Source organism: Cephus cinctus, unplaced genomic scaffold (genome assembly GCF_000341935.2).
Source record: "Cephus cinctus unplaced genomic scaffold, Ccin1 Ccin1_scaffold0168, whole genome shotgun sequence".
Taxonomy (NCBI): Eukaryota; Metazoa; Arthropoda; class Insecta; order Hymenoptera; family Cephidae; genus Cephus; species Cephus cinctus.
The window spans coordinates 2753108-2774990 of record NW_014332892.1 but is presented as its reverse complement, the minus strand read 5'-3'; the positions used below and the strand labels follow the sequence as shown (position 1 = coordinate 2774990).

The 21883-nt window shown below is 36.1% G+C and overlaps 4 protein-coding genes and 3 long non-coding RNA genes across 13 annotated transcripts; 4 read left to right on the top strand and 3 right to left on the bottom strand.

The window, feature by feature from the left end:
* The first annotated feature begins 45 nt into the window (after positions 1–45).
* LOC107264007 (zinc transporter 2) lies at positions 46–5618 on the top strand. 3 transcript variants are annotated; one of them, XM_025081482.1, is made up of 9 exons: positions 1001–1292; positions 1894–2642; positions 3000–3199; positions 3267–3377; positions 3460–3608; positions 3686–3837; positions 3954–4173; positions 4250–4490; positions 4584–5618. In XM_025081482.1, exons 2-9 carry the CDS (start codon positions 2566–2568, stop codon positions 4727–4729), a joined length of 1296 nt encoding a protein of 431 aa, XP_024937250.1. In that variant the 5' UTR covers positions 1001–1292; positions 1894–2565; the 3' UTR covers positions 4730–5618. The 3 variants fall into 3 exon arrangements, with proteins under 3 accessions (XP_015587310.1, XP_024937250.1, XP_015587311.1); XM_015731824.2 differs by lacking the exons at positions 1001–1292; positions 1894–2642 and adding an exon at positions 46–266; XM_015731825.2 differs by lacking the exon at positions 1894–2642 and having other exon boundaries at positions 1006–1292.
* LOC107264014 lies at positions 2338–3070 on the bottom strand. The gene is made up of 3 exons (XR_003058700.1): positions 2935–3070; positions 2797–2853; positions 2338–2718 (listed from the first exon to the last, which is right to left on the bottom strand). It is a non-coding gene; the product is annotated as an uncharacterized LOC107264014 (long non-coding RNA).
* LOC107264015 lies at positions 3738–9185 on the bottom strand. Of its 2 annotated transcripts, none has more exons than XR_001536820.2 (3): positions 8551–8729; positions 8250–8437; positions 3738–3867 (listed from the first exon to the last, which is right to left on the bottom strand). It is a non-coding gene; the product is annotated as an uncharacterized LOC107264015 (long non-coding RNA). The 2 variants fall into 2 exon arrangements; XR_003058703.1 differs by lacking the exon at positions 3738–3867 and adding an exon at positions 8740–9185 and having other exon boundaries at positions 8117–8437; positions 8551–8660.
* On the top strand, positions 5793–7560 carry LOC107264010 (immunoglobulin-binding protein 1b). 2 transcript variants are annotated; one of them, XM_015731834.2, is made up of 4 exons: positions 5793–6030; positions 6195–6536; positions 6607–7004; positions 7080–7560. In XM_015731834.2, the coding sequence occupies exons 1-4, from the start codon at positions 5869–5871 to the stop codon at positions 7297–7299; spliced, it is 1122 nt and encodes a 373-aa protein (XP_015587320.1). In that variant the 5' UTR covers positions 5793–5868; the 3' UTR covers positions 7300–7560. The 2 variants fall into 2 exon arrangements, with proteins under 2 accessions (XP_015587320.1, XP_024937253.1); XM_025081485.1 differs by having other exon boundaries at positions 5800–6052.
* Positions 7733–14693, top strand: LOC107264006 (rho GTPase-activating protein conundrum). The gene is made up of 10 exons (XM_015731816.2): positions 7733–8001; positions 9866–10161; positions 10614–10855; positions 10950–11080; positions 11157–11359; positions 11461–11626; positions 11712–12055; positions 12144–12310; positions 12385–12562; positions 12645–14693. Exons 2-10 carry the CDS (start codon positions 10020–10022, stop codon positions 13019–13021), a joined length of 1950 nt encoding a protein of 649 aa, XP_015587302.1. The 5' UTR covers positions 7733–8001; positions 9866–10019; the 3' UTR covers positions 13022–14693.
* On the bottom strand, positions 14572–19512 carry LOC107264003. Of its 3 annotated transcripts, none has more exons than XM_015731812.2 (18): positions 18977–19512; positions 18864–18911; positions 18739–18786; positions 18487–18675; positions 18165–18410; positions 17891–18088; positions 17603–17830; positions 17332–17532; positions 16991–17239; positions 16717–16899; positions 16459–16606; positions 16187–16398; positions 15915–16118; positions 15816–15839; positions 15528–15696; positions 15123–15456; positions 14991–15031; positions 14572–14889 (listed from the first exon to the last, which is right to left on the bottom strand). In XM_015731812.2, the coding sequence occupies exons 1-18, from the start codon at positions 19083–19085 to the stop codon at positions 14823–14825; spliced, it is 2898 nt and encodes a 965-aa protein (XP_015587298.1). In that variant the 5' UTR covers positions 19086–19512; the 3' UTR covers positions 14572–14822. The 3 variants fall into 3 exon arrangements, with proteins under 3 accessions (XP_015587298.1, XP_024937222.1, XP_015587299.1); XM_025081454.1 differs by having other exon boundaries at positions 14958–15031; positions 18977–19489; XM_015731813.2 differs by having other exon boundaries at positions 15123–15418; positions 15505–15696; positions 18977–19481.
* Positions 15214–16723, top strand: LOC112493837. Its single transcript, XR_003058713.1, has 3 exons — positions 15214–15346; positions 15943–16177; positions 16484–16723. It is a non-coding gene; the product is annotated as an uncharacterized LOC112493837 (long non-coding RNA).
* Positions 19513–21883: the final 2371 nt, after the last annotated feature.

The following is a 21883-nucleotide window of genomic DNA, read 5'->3' as shown; positions in this document are numbered from 1 at the left end:
ATAGCTCTTTCTTTGTTCAATAATCACCAATGATCTGTGTCATTGTCGTTCAGTTATATTGTTGTGCTGATTCTGGTAAATATGACAATTAGAAAAGTAAATATTTTCATGACTCCATTACGTTTGCAGAAGTCGCATGTTGTCATCAGTTTGGATAAGTAATTTCGCTTTGCTGAACTATTGAGTGATATCATCTGCACTGAAGCTTCGCACCTGATTTCTTCGATTATGGAAAAATCTTCAAGTAAAAATAAAAAATTCGCCTTGTGAGTACGTTTTTAATAAAATGTTTATTTTCCTGAAATTGATAGTTACTCGTTAATAGTTCCTGCATTTGTTTTAAAATGTGATTGCAAATAATAATCCTGCTTGATGTTATTTTCCTGTTTTTAATTCTTTGACAAAACGTATGTGATACAGTAAAATTTGTATGTATCAGTCATTACCTGCATGCATATAAAGACGTTGCACAGTATAATTTACTTCTGTTTAATATATCTAATCATGAAATAGAAACAAAAAATTTTAATAAAATGCTATTAAAAGTGCATGATAAATTTCCTCGAAAGCTACTTATCCTTTATTTCCAACAATCCTATAAATTCTTCCACCTAACTGTACAGAAGCTCATATCTCATTTCATTACTTAGATATTCCAATCTCGATCTGATTCCAACAAGACAGAAACCATGTAATATTTAATAGCACCTAATACATAATGCATGTAATATATAATTTAAATGTAATTTAGCAAATTTCCGTAATCACTGTCGATACTATATAGACAATGATACATGATAATAATCACAAGAACAAAATCAAGTTCGGTATAATCAATTGAACAGCTCTTACGTATTATTATAAAGTTTGCAATGATCTGCCGTAATTAAATGATACTATCAAAGGATATAGAAAACGACAATATATAATCTATCGAATACCAAAAATCATTGGTTGATTCATAATCTCATATCTCGTTTGGTCTTGTCACGATATCAATAAAGCATAGTCAATATCAGTCATAATACGGAATAAGCTATACACTGGTAAGAGGGTACGATATCTCCTTGGAGGAGAGTTAAGCTATCTCGTTAAACAAGCTCGACCAGCACTCTTCCAAGACAGTCCGGTATGCCGTGTAGACGTTTTATTTATTTAACTAGTGACATGTGCAGTCCTTCCACATAACGTGTCCCGTCGTAAGAATCAAATGAACAAAATTATTTCGCCCTTACGTCTGGCATAGTTATCGCGCACTGTAATCCAACGATGGAGGAAGAAAGAATTAAACTGTGAGTGAAATAAATATTATTGACTATCGAATACTCGTTATCCTCGATATAAGGTTTGCGATGCGACTTTTAATTAAGAATTCTTTTCGCTGGTAACGTAGGTTTCCAAGCGCCTTAAACTTTTGTGATGGAATTAACTTATCTCTCAGATAATAGTCGTGCTGTGGAATTCGGTTGGATTAATCTCTGTATTATCTGATGTGGTTTATAGAAGTTTTGTATCATTCAGGGTGAATCCACCAGTAAACTTACATTTAGGAAGCTTCTTTAGTGAATAAAAATCTTTTTTAAAATGAACCATGTATATACATGTAATTTATATGAATATTTACATTTACTGGAGTTCTCTCTACTCACTGTCGGAATCTTCCTAGGCTACGTGGTAACAGTTTTGATCGGCAATCAATATTCTATAAAACTTTAGGTGGTTTTTTAATTTCCTGTCGTTCGTACTTTGATTGATTGATCGTGTACTTTTTCTTGGTGTACCGTTATTCAATGCAGAATCTTCGTCGGCTTTGCCGGATTAAGTACGTTGATTCTTTGCTTCATTACGATTGGATAGGTTTAGTCATCAGAATGATATGTTTGCTTGTTGTAGGTTTCAGAGACTTGACGAATATTTCCAATCAATTGTTATTGAACACCCAGTATGCAGAACGATAAGAGACTGAAACTACGTAAAATACAAGGCGACGTTTAATATTCTAAGTTTTGCCCGAGGCGCCTTCAATTGTAACGCCGTTCAAACGTACACACGTTTGTTATAAGAGAATTAAATTGAACACAGGAAATAAAAAACAAATAATTGCAAAACCGTTCGAGTCTTCACCATAAATATATAATAACTGATTTCTCGACAGATCAAAGTTTGTACGATTAGATGTATAAATGTTGCTGATATTATTTTTAGAATTTTCCATAAATTAAATATTAATTTATCACATGTAAATGCGATAATTTTTCGTTAATTCAGAGATTCCTACACACCCCTTGCACTCTATAATTTACATACTTCCTATGTAGATGTACTTGGTACACAAGTTTGTTAATTAGCGACTTAAGACTCGTGCAGACCGCTGCAGATTTTATTGTTGCGAGTACAGTCCCATCAATGCCAGTCATTGCTGATAGCAAATACAGTTAGTATTGCGCGACGGGTGTATGCGTACTAAAGATTTTTGGTACGTACGCAATGTTTGCGTGTATTATATATAATTTTTGAAAGTTTAATAAGGGTTTTTTTGAGAGAGAGAAAATTTCTGAGTGAGGTATGACCGACGAGGTAATTTTGGATCTGACGCCAAGAGCTGAGCAAAGTCATTTGTTTGACAAATACTTCAAGTGGGGGTAAAATATGTTTTTCTTGATAATTGTATATTCAGTTGAGACCCCCATTAACATTCATTGTTACCGTTGTGGGAACCTGAAAAATAACAGTTATTATTTCCACGCGATTATTATTGATACATACACGTAGCGGGAGAAGATAAACGATACATACTTTGGACGTCAGTTTGCACACGGCATTATTGATTACTCCTCCTGATAATGGACTAAACTGATAGATATGAGTTAATAGAAAATTATTTAGACGTCCAGATTGGCCGACTTAATCAATGTAATTAATTGCAATGCTTACCCAGCATCCTATAGTACGTAGTTCCGGCTTAGTACTGTTGGTTTCAGTACTACCTTCTATTTCAGATTTAAGGACAATGCAGCTTTCGGGTATGGAACCAGCATTCCGCCAAATAATAACGAATGTGACGAATCGGATTCACCTCCCAAGCAGGTGATCTTTTGCGTCCATGGAAAACTCTCTGGTTGTTGTACAGTTGTTAAGGGTAGCACGGGGGATGAACCTTCTAATTCAAAGTATCAATTCCAGAGGAATACGTCGCTCAGTAAGTATAAGTCTATAATTAATAGTACTAGAAGGTAATGATTATACAATGGCTAAATATTTTTTAGTTGAGGATCATTGCCACAGAGAGAGAAATGAAGGAATTGATAAGAAAGCCAGAAAGAAGCTAGTAATTGCCAGTGTATTGTGCGTTCTTTTCATGATTGGAGAAATCATTGGTAAGTTGAGTATCTGTAGTTTTATTTTACTCCTTTGTAACAAACTTGAAGATGAAATACTATATGTATATGCCTTTCGCAGGGGGTATCCTATCAAACAGTTTAGCCATTGCTACGGATGCTGCTCATCTGCTCACTGATTTTGCATCTTTTATGATTTCATTATTCTCAATATGGGTTGCCACCAGACCAGCCACTAGGAAAATGCCATTTGGTTGGTACAGAGCAGAGGTTTGTTTAGTTTACAATTGTATAATTGTCAATTTTGACTCTGACGTTATTTATTATACAATTTTTTTTACTTTTAGGTAATTGGTGCACTCACGTCTGTATTGATGATATGGGTGGTAACGGGTGTCTTGTTCTACCTTGCTGTACAGCGAGTGATTAATAAAGACTTTGAATTAGATGCCACTGTAATGTTGATAACGTCAGCCGTTGGTGTTGCGGTAAATCTAGTGTCAGTTTTGCTTATATAGCGATAATACCTCTGAAACATTAGAATCACAAATTTATCATAATTCTATAAAGTTTCATGTGAACATATGGAAAACACCTTCTCTATCTGTCTTGCAGGATGGGTTTGACTCTTCATCAACATGGCCATAGTCATGCAGGTCATCATGGTCATACCCATGCTGATGTTGACCTTGAGCACGAGAAAGCTCATATTGATTCCAAGTCTAGCAAAGCAGAAGCCAAGAATATAAATGTTCGAGCAGCTTTTATACACGTGGTTGGTGATTTTATACAGAGTATAGGTGTCCTAGTAGCTGCCCTCATTATTTATTTCAAGGTGAGGACGATTGTACTTCCATATTTTAATATCCTGATGATAAAAACACTAAGATCATTAATGATAATTAATTCAGCCAAACTGGAGTATCGTCGATCCCATTTGCACCTTCCTGTTCTCTATTTTGGTTCTGCTAACAACAATTACAATTATCAAAGACGTCATGAATGTCCTGATGGAAGGGATGCCAAAGGGTTTTGAATATTCCCAAGTAGAAAGTACCTTGACACAGATCGAGGGAGTAGTCAAAGTACACAATTTGCGAATCTGGGCATTGTCGTTAGATAAGACTGCGTTATCTGCTCATATTGCTATAGGTAAGTTCTATTCGATCATGTAATCTCAGGTAAGGCACTAGCCATATATGGAATTTCTTAATTTAATTATGTTTCTCATTGGTGTTTAATCAGAGCCTGGAACTAGTCCACAACAAGTCTTGCGTATGGCAACGCGGAATATACATGATAAATATAATTTCTTTGAGATGACACTACAGATAGAGGAGTTCGATAAGAAAATGGAAAATTGTCAGCAATGCAAATCGCCGCCACTGTAATATAAATACTTCTAGAGCCTATTATGTTTGATTGGGATGTATTGAACTGTTAGTTAATTTGCAAATAATATGATTCATAATGTATTCGTCACCGTCTGTTTCTTATTATAGAAGCAGCAGACGACAATTGGGTTTGGTTTACTTATTTGGTTTTATACCTCTAAAGACAAGCGGTATTAATACTTTGAAAATTTTTCAAATTATTTTTCAACTGTCAGTAAATAGAATTTATTCACTAAATCCCAGCAGTATGAATGGATCCTTATGAAATGTATACTTAAGTTTCATATGAATGTTCATTGTCACTTGGACATGAATCCAGAAGCATTATGATTGAAATTTGCGAGGCAATCCTTCTTTTTCTCTAACATAAGGTCGCTCTTTTTTAATGATGTTTAGGCCTAGTACAGAGTTCGAGTTTTCACAAAATAATAAAAGAACGTTTCTTGCATTATTTTGAGACCCATGAATCTGTTTCTTCAGTACAAACATATATATCTATATATATATATGTATGTATGTATATCATTTATAGAACTACAAAAATATTGTAACAATAGTAACTTGTGCACTATTTAAAGCACACATTAAAGGAAAACACTTTTTATTGCCATTGGTTACATATTAAAAAATGTTGTACCATTACTTTTCGTAACAGATATATCCAAAAGTGTTATGTTCATGCATAAAAATTCTACCAAGACAAAAATCGACAAATTCTCCATCATATGAAATGATACAAATATGTAACATCCTGATCACGGATTTCCTGTAACACCATGTTATACGATCTAAAGGAAAGACTATTTTGATAGTTCCTTTGTGTAATAATTTTTTAACAAATTGTTATATTCTATAAATATATTTCAGTTAGACATGACTAATAAAAGTATTATTTTCATTAAAATCATTATAATTTGGTACCAGTACTGCTCCTACTATTTCTGGTATTGATAATGATTATGTCAATTGAAATATATTGATGTATTTTTAAAGTTCAGTAATGTGTAGATATAGATATACGCAATTTGAAATGTGCTGCCACCAACATTATACTGGGTACTAAATCCTCCCTCTATCCTGCTCCATTCTTTGCATCGCAAATCGTAAGCCGGTACGCGAAGACGTTTATCTCAAAAATGGAGTCTGTCAAGCCAAACATATTGCAAATAAACCGTGAAGCAGGTTCTGCTGGCGGTTCAAAAGATGTTGAATCACTGTCAGAAATATTTGACAATGCTTTTCGACTCTTCAACGGTATTAACAAAACTGATGAGGCAACGAACAGTCCTAAAGTTCAGGTACATCAACGTCATGACGAATGTTTGTGTATATTCTTGACATTATCTATAAACAAATGTTTTAGTTTTAACCATCATGTAATGCAGTAGTGATATAATACACATTTTATTATCGGTTTTATCTAACGATTCCCGTTTGAAAATGTAATTATTTTGTTAAATAGTCTGACGTTCGCAGAGCTATGAACATGTTTGAGAAAGCAACGAGATTAGTCTCCATGGCTAATATGTTCAGTGAGAATGAGAGCTTTGACGAAGTAGCTACTGAGAATATCAAGTATTTTCTTTTGCCAGCTCTACTTGGTTCTCTTACATTGAAGATATGTGGTACGGATGATCGAACGCATATTGTCGATGTGGCAGAGGTTTATTTTATTGACTTTCTAAACAGAGTCAAAGCCTATGGATTAACCGATATCCAGATCCCAGAGACTAAAAATGAAGAGCATCAGGATGAGACTGCTGTTGCACAAACAAAATCCAATTCTGAATATATTACTGAAATGGTACTTAGCATTGCATTTTATATATCGGTGTGGGATGGTTCTTGTTATATTACAATAATATGTTTTTCAGGTAAACTCAAGAAACACGAAATTGCAAAGATATCGAGAGCAAAAGGAATTAGAAAAGAATTTGGAGGTATTCAGGAAAAACCTTGACAATCCTAATATCGATGAGGAAACCAAAAGGGAGTATTTCGTTACCCTTCTCAAGGTTTATGTGAATCAAGCTATCGATGAACTGGCTTCTCTGGCAGCTGAAAGGCCACTGTTAGAACACATGAAACAATTAGGCCGCACTGACAGTACCGCTTCTCAACATCAGCATAAAACAAAAATTCCTTCAGCAAAATTAAAGCCGATTATAATCACCCGCGACGAGGTTCAAAAGCAAGTTTTTGGAGCTGGATATCCCAGCCTTCCTGTACTCACGGTGCAAGAGTTCTACGACAAGAGAGTCAAGGATGGAGAGTACGTTTGCAAATTATTACATCTCCCAAGTACATAGCATATAAAACAAAACTAAGAAATCTTTTTTTATTACAGTTGGCCTGATGCATCTCAGCGTAATCAAATGAATGGAACTTGTCTGCAAGACGTTACCAATCCCAACAACGTCGATATTTCACAAGAGGATGCAGAAGCAATAGAAAAGGAAAATAGAACTGAAAATGATGATCCAGAATTACTAGCTCAAACACGAGCCATGGACGATTACAAGGACACGCACAGACGCGGATGGGGTAATAGAGCTAATAGAAGTTAATCATATCAAACATGATTATCCAGTAGTGACATACAATTCACTAATGGCTTATTGATTATCTCCAAGAAGTAACAAATCGAATATCTATTATGTACTAAATCATATGTTAAGTAAAATAAATAAAAATCAACTAAATCAAAAATCTACAAGCAAAATATGATCTAAAGCTAAGCTGCGCCTAGAACTCATAAAGAAAGTAAACCTACTTGTATTGACGATATTTCAAATAATTTGAAATAAAAACTGAAAAACAATCTTAAAGCTTAACGATTTAATCTGTTATATCCGCCGGAGATTTCTTCATCGCATAGAGTAATCTCATTACATACACCAGACACGGTTCATTCATTTCACCGGGATGTCATGTTACGCGTGCGTAGATTTCTCAGATACAAAGGGATACAAACTCAATATCCATACCTTCGGCATTTCAGTTGACTTCCTACAGTCGCAAAGTACAGTACTAAGCTACGGTACTTCATCGTCACCCGGTATATAATTTACCGTAAAGTGCGGGCGCACGTAGCGCACACTCTTGAGGCATTTGTGTGCCGTAACGATTCCGATAGAAGATGGCGCCCAACCCTGAATTCATTGAGGCGCAGGTGTCACACCGTACAGTAAAAGGGTGAATTCTTGTTTGGGCCAGTGTGCAACAGGTTGTCGGAACGAGACGACGACGAATGGAGGTTATTTTCTATTGTGAGTGCTACTATGCAGAAAGCGTTAGAAAATTACTGATACAAAGTTTGAATAGTGGCGTGTAAGGGAAAGCGGGACATGTCTGCTTGCGTATTCGTTGACTTGACTGGTAATCTTTATTATGGTGGGCGCTGTTTGGAATATATTATAAATCTCGACAGGTCTATAGATTACTTAAAGAAACAAAAAAATCTTTCAGATAAAAACGTACTGAACTATTGTATTAAAATAATTAACGGTACTAGTACCAGACTTTAGGATGTTGTTTTACTCATTCGGAAATTACTGCAAAGCGTCCAGAAGCATAGATTTATTTCTGGAGACCTCCTCTTCGTCGTCTCTACTTTGAAACTTCGTGGGAGATTTCATCGCTATTAGGATACTTATTCGTATGTAAGACTGTCGCGTTGTTGGGTCTACGTAGCGTCCTTTGAATCTGTCAAGTAAAGAGGTTATGTGGTTTAATGACGTGTGACCTGTTGCAATTTCAAGGAAACCAAGGTATTTGTCATAATTAGCAAGATTCCGGATACGACCGAGTTCTTTTACCTACAATTTCACGTTCGAATTTTTCCTCGGGCCTGACTTTTACTTCTGACTTGTTTCTTAAGCCCACTGGGCTTAATATTACCTCACACTCTGTCTGCGCACGTAGGCATCTTTTAAACGTACATTTTTTAAATTTACGATGAGGATTTCGAAATTCCTTTTATATCTTATACAATCGGTATAACATACCTAGAAGACTTTCCTTCGTCCTTATAATTATTATCGTTTGTTTTACACCGCGTATTTTCATTTGACGTTGTAGCCTTGTTGTTTTATGATAATTAATACACCTGGCATAATAAAACACTTATTGTGCAATCTCCCATTGTTTATCAATTGTTACGAAGCCCCTGCTTATTATAATAACGTTTAATGCGCCAGTTCTTGACTGGATACCTTGTAAGAAATCGTGAGAATAACTACAACAAGCGTTTCTATTATTTATAATAAAATTTCGTAAAATAAGTCTTAAGTTTTCGTCGTTTATAGTATTTTTTTTAACGTCATTTTTACGAAATTCGAAATATTCGAATTCTCTTAGTAATTGATCAAAAGGCGTTAATGTACATCGACCGTGAGTCTCTTATCAGTAATAGCAAAGCTAATGTTTACACGATTAAAAAGTCATTGAAATGATTACAGGTTTCTCGTTGAAATTGTCAATTATGTACATTGACTATGTACCAATGAGACTGTCATGGGTTATCATAAAACAGTTAATTGACCTCCGTAAGACCGTTTACACTTGTCAAACAGATTAAGACCAAAGACAGTCTGAAATCCAACAACTGTGCATAATAGCGTATGAAAAAGGAAAGTAACCAGGTAGCTCACGAGGAGGAAGAAGGTTAAGGTCAGAGAGCTTACACAGTTGAATAAGCCAGTGCGTATACAGTGGCAATAAAGAATTACAAAATTGAATAACAAAGAATTTATCTTGGGATAAAAGACAGCTTGTATTTATACTGAGAAGTAGTAAATCGACTTTTTTCTTAACAAAGTACGTATTTATCAGTCTCCCCCGTTGATAACTTCATAGAATATTTCATCAATGCACTCATTCACGATTGAGAAAGAAGATGACCTTCGGTATTATTCATTGTTGCTCATCGCGATTTCACGCGCACAAAGCATACTCCGTTGCTGAAATCACTTGAACGAGTTGATAATGTTAATCATATCCATTTATAAGATGACAGGATTGAAACACAGTCAATCCGTTTGAGTCATTCGTAAATCGTCAAAGGAATGCATAATGTAGGTGTTCAGCATGCCAACAGCAAAAACCATTAACAGTTTGAAATGCTTGTTTTAGAAATCCAATAAGAGCAATGTGCGTAGGAGACCGTGAAGTTGCACCTGGATTGTAAGCTTATGTTCCTGAGAGGACATAAGAGCCGTGTCTCCTTGGTAAATCATCATTGAGCCGGAATTCGCGGATGGTCAACAAGTACAACGAATAATAAAAGATGGAGAGATCGCACGGAGCAACTTTTGGTGGTGGAGGCACCAACCTCCAGGAATATTGGGAAGAGTATCAGAAGATGATCGAGGAAACGAAGATGTTGGACGATTATCTTGATGAGGAATGCAGTCCACGTAGTTATGACGGTAAGGCAGATTGGGTATAACGAAATCATCATGAGCACTAGGTATAATTTTAGATCAAGAAGATACTCTTGTGATTGGAATGCTGATTGGCATAATTTGATATCCTTACACAAGGAAGCATCGTGTTTCAACAGTGTCTGACGTATCTACGTGCAACTGGGTAAACGTCGACATTTCAAAAGAGATACCTACGTCAGTATGACCTAGGGAAAGTCCTGGTTGTACGTAGTTTTGTATTGCAAGACGATTCTTAGGTATTTGAGAATTTAGCCGACTGTTAATTTGATAACAGAGCTATCATGATCAAACATTGCTAGGAGCAAAGTCGTTGGGCTTAAAGAGATTTGGCAGATTAGTTTGAGAATGCAAGGAAGAAGTCACATTGACTATATTAAAATTTTTATTTAATCATCCATGTCATTATACGAATGATACAAATTTAACGTTTCTAGAAGGCGAAGAAGAAGCGGAATGGCTTCGCGCAGCTGGTCTGGGCGAATTGACTGAACCCTGGAAAGCCGGAAGAGAGGTGCAACCGGAAGAGCTGGGAGCAGCCTTACGTCCCTTGTCTCGTGCCCAGGCAGAAGCTGTGAAACGTCGTGTACGCTCCCTCAATCATACTGTCAAACAGCGTTTTAATCAGCGTCCTCGGGTACGCAAGCCAGACATCAGAGACGTTTTCAAGGATGTGGAAGTGAGTGGAAAAGTTAGAATTCCTCATGTAGAATTAATACTCAGAGTCAAACTGTTTATTCATCTATTCTTCAAACTCTTGATATCGTGATCAGGTGTCGAGTATTGGTACCAGGTCACGCAGTGCTACTCCAGACTCTTTGGATTCTGTACCTGGTGAAACACCTGAGAGTGCTTCCCCTCCATCGCCACCTACCGTAACCGTTATCGACGTTCATCACGAGAAGTAAGCTGTTCTTAAATATTTAAGAACTTCTTCTTCTATGTCAATGATTAACATTTTATTCCCTCTTTTCCATCAGCGTCAACGTGCCAAGTTTCGTATCGATATTCAATAGAACACCATTAGATAATAAAGATGGGGTACGTAGATTACCAAGTGCTCCTCCTGTTGCAACTGCAACTGCAGCTGCACCTGCACCTGCACCTACTCCAGTACCAATACAAGAAATATTTAGGCGAGCAGGTCACTGGTCTCAACGTGGAGACGTTGCCAGTGATTCCGGTACGTTTCGCACCTTAAATCCTTTTTATAATCCTTATATCTCTGAATTGTCATCACATAAAGCCTGATGCTCATGTACCTAAACGCTTTTTAATTTACAGAAGGTATCAAGCTAACGGCTTATCAAAGACTGGGAACGATTCATGTTGCAAGGCCAGTTATTCAAAGGCGCAGTGGTAGTGATCCTAGCGAAGTAGCTAACACTGCGCACCTGGATGTAGAAACTCCTATCAAGCTAACCGTACCTAAGGATCATGCCACGTTACGGTATTACTCAATTATTATTATCATTGTCTAAAGAAGCTTTCATTATTTATTATTTAACGATATTGCAATTTCTAACGTGTCACAGAAGAAGTTCAGGTGCTCATGCGACTGTGACAAGAAGCCACAGCAGTCTGTACGGTTTCTCAAGACCTGCTGATGAGAATTTAATAACTCATCCACTGAATCGTACCTCGTCCCACGGCCATCTTAGTTTCGAGGAGATGTGCAGAGCGAACGAAGTGAAATCTCAAGTATGGACTGCCGACGTCCTTGCCGCGGATGACGGATACGATCGGCAGGGCGTTGAATTGTTATCCCAACGTGATCTCACCAGGCTTCAGCCATTGTTGTGGCTGGAGCTTAGTGCTGTGTTTGATAAGTACAACGTACCTCTTACCAAACGGAAGCCGAACAAACGTAGAAGGAAAGGTAAGCATTAGGCAACGTGAAGATTAGTTGTAATCACGGTACCTTATCATATTCAGAATCTGAATAGTACAACCAGAATTAATTTCAGCTGGGAATCTATTCGGCGTCTCGTTATCCACGTTGCTCCTGAGGGACAGTCAACTTACGAACGAGGAGAGTAATATTCCACTGGTGTTTCAAAAGCTTCTTCACGAGCTGACGAAACGAGGCGTGATGGAGGAAGGAATTTTACGCGTCGGGGGACACAAGCAGAAAGTAGGTTTTGTTGATATTCAAGCTCTTTAGATGACGTATGATAAACGTACAAACTTGATTATTATCTTTCACAGGTTGAGACCTTGTGCACGGAACTCGAAATGGATTTCTATTGTAAACCGAAAGAGGTGGATAAATTATTTAAGCGTTCGCCGTGCCATGACTTGTCGGCAGTCTTGAAGAAACTGCTCAGAGATTTGCCTCAGCCACTTCTTACCGTGGAGCTTATTGATGCTTTTTATCAGAGCCACGGTTGGTATCGCGTTAAGCGCTAATTATTATTTTAATATTTCTTTTTCATTTGTATTCATTCATAATTACGAATCTATTTCAGGCGTGAAGAATCCAAGCGACATTTCCTATTCTTTGAATCTGTTGGTGCTACTACTTCCGGTCGAGCATCGATGTACCTTGAAAGCTTTATTGACTTTTCTGAAGCTCGTTATCGAACGCCAATCATCGAACAAAATGTCTATACATAACGTGGCCATGATCGTGGCGCCTTCCTTATTTCCACCGAGATATATTTATCCAAGAGACCAGGCTGATCTGAGTGCTCAGGTTAACATGGCTGCTGTATGCTGTCAGGTGACTGAAGCTCTTCTCAATAACGTAGATAAACTCTGGTACGTACCTACCGATCTGATAAATCAATTGCGCAGACAATCTGAGGAGGAACGATATCGTAAATACAAGAAAAAGTATTATTAAATATCACTGCGAATTAGAATCATTGACAATTTTCATTTGTGGTTTTTTTTTCATATATCTATTCGTCATGATCACAGTTATTACGGTGCTTAGATTTTTTATCTTGTGAGATACGTGAAATTGCGTCACGTTTTTCTTTTATTGATTGACCCGCAAGTTGGAATAGTAAATTTGCAAATGAAAATTGTAACATAACTTGATCGTTTACAAGGAATAATAGGTCTTAGGAGTCTCACGGTATTTTTTAATGAAAATAAATATTTACATGGATAGTATTTGCCTTTTTAGGTAAATATTCTTCTTGCCATTGTAATATTATTCTCTTAGCTTAATCGTGATTCTTCCTTATTTTTCTCGATACTATGTTTATGCGACTTTTGACAATTGACAATGAGGTTGTTCTTTTTTTTTTATTATATCCTTATACCATAGAACGTTATATCCCATCATTATGATTTATTGTGTATAACTATAAGTAATGTCGGGTGTAATACTCCGGGAGGATCTTTTTTTTCCCCATAGTGCAATAGCGTGGACATATTCTAATTGTAAGTTTAGTTTTTAGTCAGTACGTTTATTTTAAACTTTTAAGAAAAGACCAAAGCTCTCGTTAACGGTACCACGTGACACGAAGCTTAACCTTGATTTCGAAAAAGTACAACTTGTTATAAATTTACCTACTTCTATGATAATTTGTAGAAGATATTTTCAATACGTTTCTATGGAATTTGTTTTTTTTTTTTCTTTCCCTGCGCAATCTCGTATTCCACTTTCGGATACGGAATAAGGAATTATTTGCGACGGTTGTGGAAAACAAAGAATACGTTATCAGTGTAATCGTAATTGGAAATTGACACTTTTATCTAACTGGATGATGGAGGAAAATTTTTTTTAATTATCGTAATACGTGTGCTATAGATTTTTAAGTTTTATACTAATGCTATTTATTTTCTATTTACCTGATTATCCTAATTTTATGTTCGCACACGATCTTCGAGTGTCGCTCAATAATAGGAGAGTCAGTAGTTTCGTGTTCTGTGTTTTTCATTTAGCTACTACAAAACAGTAGACTAAGTGCAACGAAATCACGGCACCAGTGTGGCATTTTAGTTATTACTTGTAATAGATAATTTATTTCTAACCATTTTGTTTTTAAGTATACAGGATTTTCTAGATCATTCTATCAACATGTCTAATCGGGTTTGGTAACGTCTAGCCTTTTGATATACGCAATCATTATTGTAATAAATTTTAATGCTCGATTGCATTCGTTAATATATATTAGGATTCGTATGTCAATTCTAAAGTCCGTCTACGACTATTACCAACATAGGCAGCGAGTTTGAAAAATAATTTTTTGTTTTTACAATCTTTGTTCGCATTAAGCATTTTTATTTTACGAGGCGTTAAAATTCTTTAACAATTTAACGTATCTCTTGGATGTTTTCTTTCGTTTTGGAAAATTTAACATGTACATTGATGTTTTTTTTTTCTTTTTCACATTTTTGCCCTCTTCCTCTTGCGCCAAAACGAATTTTCACGACATATCATTTCCACGTAGGCATTTTAATCTATGAAATCATTACTGTTTGATAACGCCATACTACTCTAAGAATCTGTACATACATTTTTCGTAAAATTTTTATATTACATAATAAAGTGCCAAAGAAAATCTTGCGTGTGACACAACTGGTAGTATATCTGTGAGAATGGCGGACGGGTGAAACGTAAAAGATAATAAAATTATGAAATACTAACAATTCTGTTTTTGAAAATTGTACAAAGCAACAGATTGCATACGCTAAAGTTGCATCGTTTGTTCTTTATTTTGCTCCTTACGTATAATTTTGTCGCTCTTATAGTACAATCTGCAATTTAGTACTTTAATAATAATTTAAGAGCTATAATCTAGATTATATGTGTATTATCTAATTACCATTTTCTCAGTTAGTAGATTATTATTTGTTACCTTTTTTCTGAATCATTCATTACTGGAGTCGATGTAGTTGACTGAAATTACAAATAATAATTAACACAGTCTTATTATGACGAGTCAATGACGCGCAAATATTTGTGCGAATTTTTTTCTTGTTTTGGCTACCTCGACTGTTTGGTCTGTTGCGTCGGATAATGAAAATATTCGTGCGAATGGCAATTCCTTTGGTAAACTTGTAATCGATACCGTTGAATCTTCAATAGTCTCTTTCTTATCGCGGTCCAAGTAAAGTTGCAGATTTGAAAATTCAGTTCTTCTGTCAGAAACTTCGCTCTCTGTTGTTGTGGAAACCAGACGATTGTTTTCCACCTGAGTATATATCTCTTGTGGTAAGTCTTTACTAGTTGACACCAGTTCCATAGTCGTTGATGACTTTGTTGTGCTCTCATTTGATTGTGCATCTATTGTTTTGTCAAAATCATTCAAGCCTGTTAACGATCTTAGAAAAAAAATGCAATAATGGAAAATTTGTATTAAAGTATTTTACTAATCAATGGAGAAGCATTGTACTCAGTTGTAACATCCATATTGGATATAGGTGAAGAAACGGTTCCATTTTTATCAAAATAGTCGTTGGTCAATGATGATATGTTATTCATCATTTTCCTTGCATGCATTTCAACAGGGACAGTCGCCGTGTCTTGCTCTAATTTATTAACAGTCGTAATTCGTTGTTCACCTGAAAATTTTGTTTACTAAAGTCACGTGTAAAGTTTTAAGAACATTGAATAAAAATGTTGAGTTGAATTAAAATTGACAGTAGTGGCTTATTTTTTGGGTTATTTCAAAACGATTTACATTTTGTTGCTTTTTTCTTGATTTCTGAAACAATGGAAAATTATGCTTCATTATCCTTTAATCAATATCATTAATTTTAACTTATGTGTATTTACTTACTGTAAAGCTCTTGAATGATTTCCATCAGTTCTGGGATATCAAAGAGAAATACATTTGCACGATTATTCAGACCAATCGTTGCCAAAGGTGTCAAGAGTTCCCAATCATCTCTAAGCCCAATTATTGCCACGTAATGACCTGCCAACTTTAATTGAGTCAAAACATCAGCAGTGTAATTGACACTCGTTGAGTCCAGGATGGCAACTGGAGATATCATGGATAATAAATCACAAGAAAATAACCACAACATAAATACAAACAAGGTAACATACTTATCAAAGTCTTTTGACCATTGTACATCCAAATGTCATTGTACAACAATGTCGCATTGATCTCATTAGACGCAGTAATATTCGTTGCAAGAGTACTTTGCATTTCTTGAATGATTTGCAGAACATTACAAGTATCTGATTGATTGAGTGGAATATGAATAGGTGGACTAACGATTTGAGAAATCATACCCATTTTGAGATCATTATTGACACTGTGGAAGAAAAATTATTAATCATAAAAATCTTCTGTTTCATACCTGTCAATGACTTACGGGAATGCTGTCTGTAATCTTTCAGTGAGTGACAGTGAGATAGAACGCATTTTCAAATTTGAATGATCCAGGATAATATAATATCCTACGCTTCTCTGGATTTCATAATTCAAAGAATGTATCATACGAGTAGTGTACTCCTTGGATTCTGAAATCAAGAACACTAGATGAAAAAGTGATCAGGTTTGTTTTTAAAAATTAAATTCTTCATAGAAAATATGATAACAGCATCATAGTAGATAGTATTAATAAAATTACCAACGCAAAGAGGAAATTCCAGCCAATTTTCTCTACTCGTCCAACCACTGTGAATAGTACAGATTATATTTTTTATTCCCATAATCATTGTACCTTCTTGACAAGTTATAAAGCATTCTTTTCCACTAGAAGTAGTGGCACAAGTCCACGTGCCATTTTTAACAGGAGGAGGATCTTCGCACTCTGAAATATTTAATAAGTGTATAACAAGACATGGAGGATTATAGTGTTTTCAAAAATAAATGAAGAAAAAAGTCTCTACTAAAAGTCTTACTTATTTTACAGACAAACGGTTGCTTGCTGTTACAGTCAAGTCCATAGAAATGTGGCTTGACGTGATCGCTGCGATCTAAATTCAAACAAGTCGAACTTTCCCGCTTGTAATCACTACGTAAATCAACCAAAGCCCAAGGCGGAAATCCATCACTATCCTTCTCGATGGGAATAACATTTTCGTTGTGCTTCCATTTCCATATATTAGTTTCGGTATGAAAAAATCCACCCATCCAAATATGAGAAATTTCTTTTTTGAAAAAAAAATCATCATTATCATCATGTCCTCGTTATTGATGATTGACTAATTTATTGTTTCAAAAAATACGTAAAATTATCTACCCCTGGGATGATCCCCCATTGCTTCAATTATTAAATTAGTCGTGTTCATATTATTCACGTAAGCCAGTACGCTTCCACGTTCACTGCAAAATGTTCGACTCTCATTCCAAGTCTTATCCATTGGATAAATTATATAAGTACTGTTTTCATGAGTAAATTTGACAGGCTCGTTCAACCAGTCATCCTCTTCGTCCTCAGCATCTGCAAAACAGTTAAATGTTCCTATACTCTATGCAACATACAATACATGTTCATAAAAACATAACTTTACATTCTTCACAAATAAAATCCCGTTTCCTATCGCAGCTAGTTTCCACGAAGCTGATGCTTTTTTCAATATGTCTGTCCAAGAGTAAGCAACCTTCGTTTCTTTGAGGTCGTCCAAATCGCCATGGCGGATATCCACTGTCGTCAGTAATAGAATTCAAAATGGCACCAGTAGCCATCCACACCCATTGACCATAAGAAAAATGTGCGCCAATCCAAGCAGTTTCAAAGTCTAGAAAAGAAAATAATTTTGCCATGCCACTTTCAAAATGTATCCCAAGCGAATTCTAACCTGGTCTTGCCTTGGTCATACTCTTCGTCAAGATGTCTATGACACTAGGATTCTTAACAACGGCGAGACGCATTCCCTGTGAACGACAAAAACCAGCAGCTTCGTGCCAGGTTACTCTTGCGTGATATAAACTGTAAGTATTCTTATTCACGTTAATCCATCTTGAGGGTACAGGAGTTTTAACGGCTTCCTCGGGTTCTACAATTCAACTTTCAATAGACGTCACAGCCGCATTACGGCTTTCCTATCGGTAAGAAAAATTCTGCAAGCTTACTCTTGGCGCATATAAATGGACGCTGAAGTCTACAGTCAAGATCGATAAAATTAGGCATGGAATGAGCACGCCTATCCATAGCAAGGCACTCCTTGGTAGGTCTGGTTGGTTCCCTACTCCAAGGTGGATATTCGTCAATGTCAGAGTCCATAGGAATTTCATTTTTCTTCCAAGTCCCGTCTTGATCGTCAACCCAAGTCCATATAAAGTCAACTCTGCGTCCAGCCAGCCAGGTATCCTCCATCACTGTGATAAGTGGGGTTAAAGGCAGATTTGAAATTATAATTTTTCTTTTTCCTAAACTTTTCTTTGAGTGGCAAACCTATATTTGAATCTGCAATGGCTTCTGCTACTCCTACTGCTTTTTCCATGCTGTCCAGGATTGCAAGCTTTGCGTTATACTTTGGACATAATAAACGAGCTTCTTCCCAGGTGACGCGCTCGGAAAAGAACAGGTATTGCATTCCGTTTAAGTAGTAATACTCGACTACTGGTTGATGTTCATTTTTACCTGTTTAATAAAAAGTTATGTGCTCACTATAATTTGTATTTTGTTTTCGTGGAATTTACTTACACTCGTCATTCACAAATGCATCCTTGGTCCAGGCAAAATCGCCTACAACTATTGGAAATTATACGGAAAATTTAAATGGGATTTTTATGCTTTAATTGCTATTTTCAATATTCTTTTATCATTACCTTTTTGCTTTGACTGATATTCACCATTGTGACGCGCATTCAAGTTCACTGTAAATTGTATTGTTAATATTATTAATATTTGCAATAGAAGCAATGTTTATTTTATTATTAACCTTTTGCAAAAATTGTTGAAGGAATCAGTAGGAAAATATAAATTGAGCCTCTAATATATAACATGTTGCAATTCGTCCAATGTGTATTATATCCGCAACATCGTATCATTGTAATATAATAGATTCATATATATTTACAATAAGTTTTATTATTTAATAATGATAAACACTCATTTATACTGAATAAGCTCCTGTCTTGCTGCTAACTCTATCAAACTGGTGCTCTATTCCTATGCATAGTTCAAACCGTACCTGGCACTGCTTTACAAACATTTCATTTTATTGGTTCTTACTTTTCTTTATAGCATTTTTATTTAAAAATGAGCACGTTTGATTTCCTTGGCGTATAGCAATTATACGCACAGGGATATCAATTCTGCACGTTATACCATAATTTCAATTTAACTTGCCTTGAATTTTGTTCCACGCCCCTAGCGGAATTTTCCGGAACTCTTATAGGTGCTTAACAGCGCCATATGATCCATCTTAATTGATACACTTTCTATTTATTGTAAGTAAGCTTATTAATGAATAATGCTACTAGCTCATGTGAATTCTATTTATTAATGCGATAATAAATAATAACATATACATGCAAAGCAGCAGAGCACACACTGACCATTATTCCTTAAACAAATAAATAACATAATAACATGGTACAGAATTATTTTTAAAATTAATAATAATTTGCGTCGTAAAGATCATTGTAATTCGATATCCAAAGAATTTAACGTATCGATGATATTACTTGATCGAATGCAGCGTTACCGATTATTGGAGTAAATAAGGAATTCGCCAATTCACAGGAGCAGCAGTTAGTCAGGGCTGGTAAGACAAGCATAATTTGTGCCAGTCTGCGTTTTGGATCTTCATGATTTTCCAAATGTCTTACCAGAATTTCTGACGCGGAGTCTCTTGCTCTTGCAATAAGACATTGCGTTTCATTTGTTTTCGTCAGTTCTAAAATACACGAGAAAAGACAACAAATTATAAATAATTCAAATTAACATCATTAATTCCACAAGAACAAGAATTGAATATGTACCCGGTCGACAGAGAATAAAAGTCTCCAAAGTAGAAAGCTCGACTTGATCCAATTTCAATTTCAAGATGGCCGCTCTGGCCGCAGCCAATGAAACAGCCGTGGATATATTCTCCGCGGAATTTTTCATTAGCAGATCCGAAATATCAATCGGCCAAATCGACGAACGAAATGTGAACAATCCCGTCCATCCTTTTCTTAATATCGCATTTTGTTCATCTATTTCCAGCATTCCAAAATCCCGATGACGTCTGGCACAACGAATCGCGGCCAGAAGAATCTGCGCTGACACTTCATACTGTATAGCTTGATCTACAAAGAAATAAAAAAAACTGTCTTATCCCCTATTAAAAAAATACACCAAAAAAAAAACCCTTACTGGATAAAATAATCCTCGGTACAGACGGTGGACACAGCAAAGGCGAAAATAACAATGGATTGTTAACTTGAGCCTCGTAGTAAGGCTTGGGTTGCGCAATACCAGCCTGTGGCATTTTACAGGGTAAAATCATTCCAGACCGAATAACCTGATTGAACGCACTTCCAGTTAAACTTCCAGTAAAGCTTCCAGTTGCCTTCCAGTTAGTTCCAGAGGTTGACGATAATTTATTCCTACATCGAGGACCACGTTCTTCCTGTACAGCTGAAACAGTGCCGAATACTTTTACCAGTTCGACAAAGTGCATCGTACGCTCTACCGTAAAACAAGTCCGTTAACTTATGCAGTGCCTGGCAGGATTGATTACATTCGCATAATATATCGTGTTCTATTGCATTCCATAAATCCAGTTGCTCGACCCTACGTTTTATATCAGAGAGCCTTACGAAGGCCGCGAACTGTGAATAAGAAGAAATAGAAAATCGTACGAGCATTTCAATGTGTCACACCATGCGCGTACCGTATGTACTGTACGTATAAGACCTTTTATCGTATGGCGATGACTATGTGACCTGAGAATACTAACTGAAAGCCACGTACTACTCGTATAGTATAATTGTCCTATTGCCACCTGTTCCCTGCTCGAACCATTGCTTTTTAATTATTAACGCGACCAGACCGATATATCATTCCAGGTTAAGTATACTATGTGAAATAACATTAAGCCTGGTACACAATGAACGATACGTGTTCAATCTAGATTCTGAAATAACATATGACACAATTTTATTACGAGCCTAGACCGAATGAATTTAAATATTTTTGTAAAATTAATATAAATTAAATAATTACGTAAATAGCTCGTATCTCCTTTTGCGGTTATGTTTCCAATACGTACCGCAGTTTTCTGTCAATGATATTATGGGCTCGTGTGAAGTCCCCTTTAGGTCTTTATGAAGAGGGTGAATATTTGTGTGAACATGGAATAACCAAAGGGGTGGCATTTGATGTGATTTGATTGTCGTTACGTTTGACACGTTACGGTTTGAGCTGTCAATGCTTTGTTACGACATTATTGCCTTAGCGTGTTCGCTGGTTCCAGTGACAATAGACTGGGTTTCGATAGTTATATTTATATACGAAGTTAAATTACCGTTGCGCAACACAAAAGATAGGGCCAAAGGTCATTTGGTTGTGACCTCCAATATTTTATTGTTAAACAAAAATTTTATCCATCAAACCTATGGATTTTTTTGGATACCACGTATCAGTTTTTTAACTGCTCTTTTTAAAACAGTTAGCACAACTGACAGATTTCTAAAATACATAAAACCAGCCGTGAGTCGGCTGTCAATTAAATTCTGTTGACAGGCTGGTTAGCATTGGTTAGTATAATGATTAGAGCGCGTGTCTGACACGCGACCATTGTTTGCATCTCGTTGAGTTGGTCCTAGGCTCCAGTTATGGTAACTCTAACATAGACATT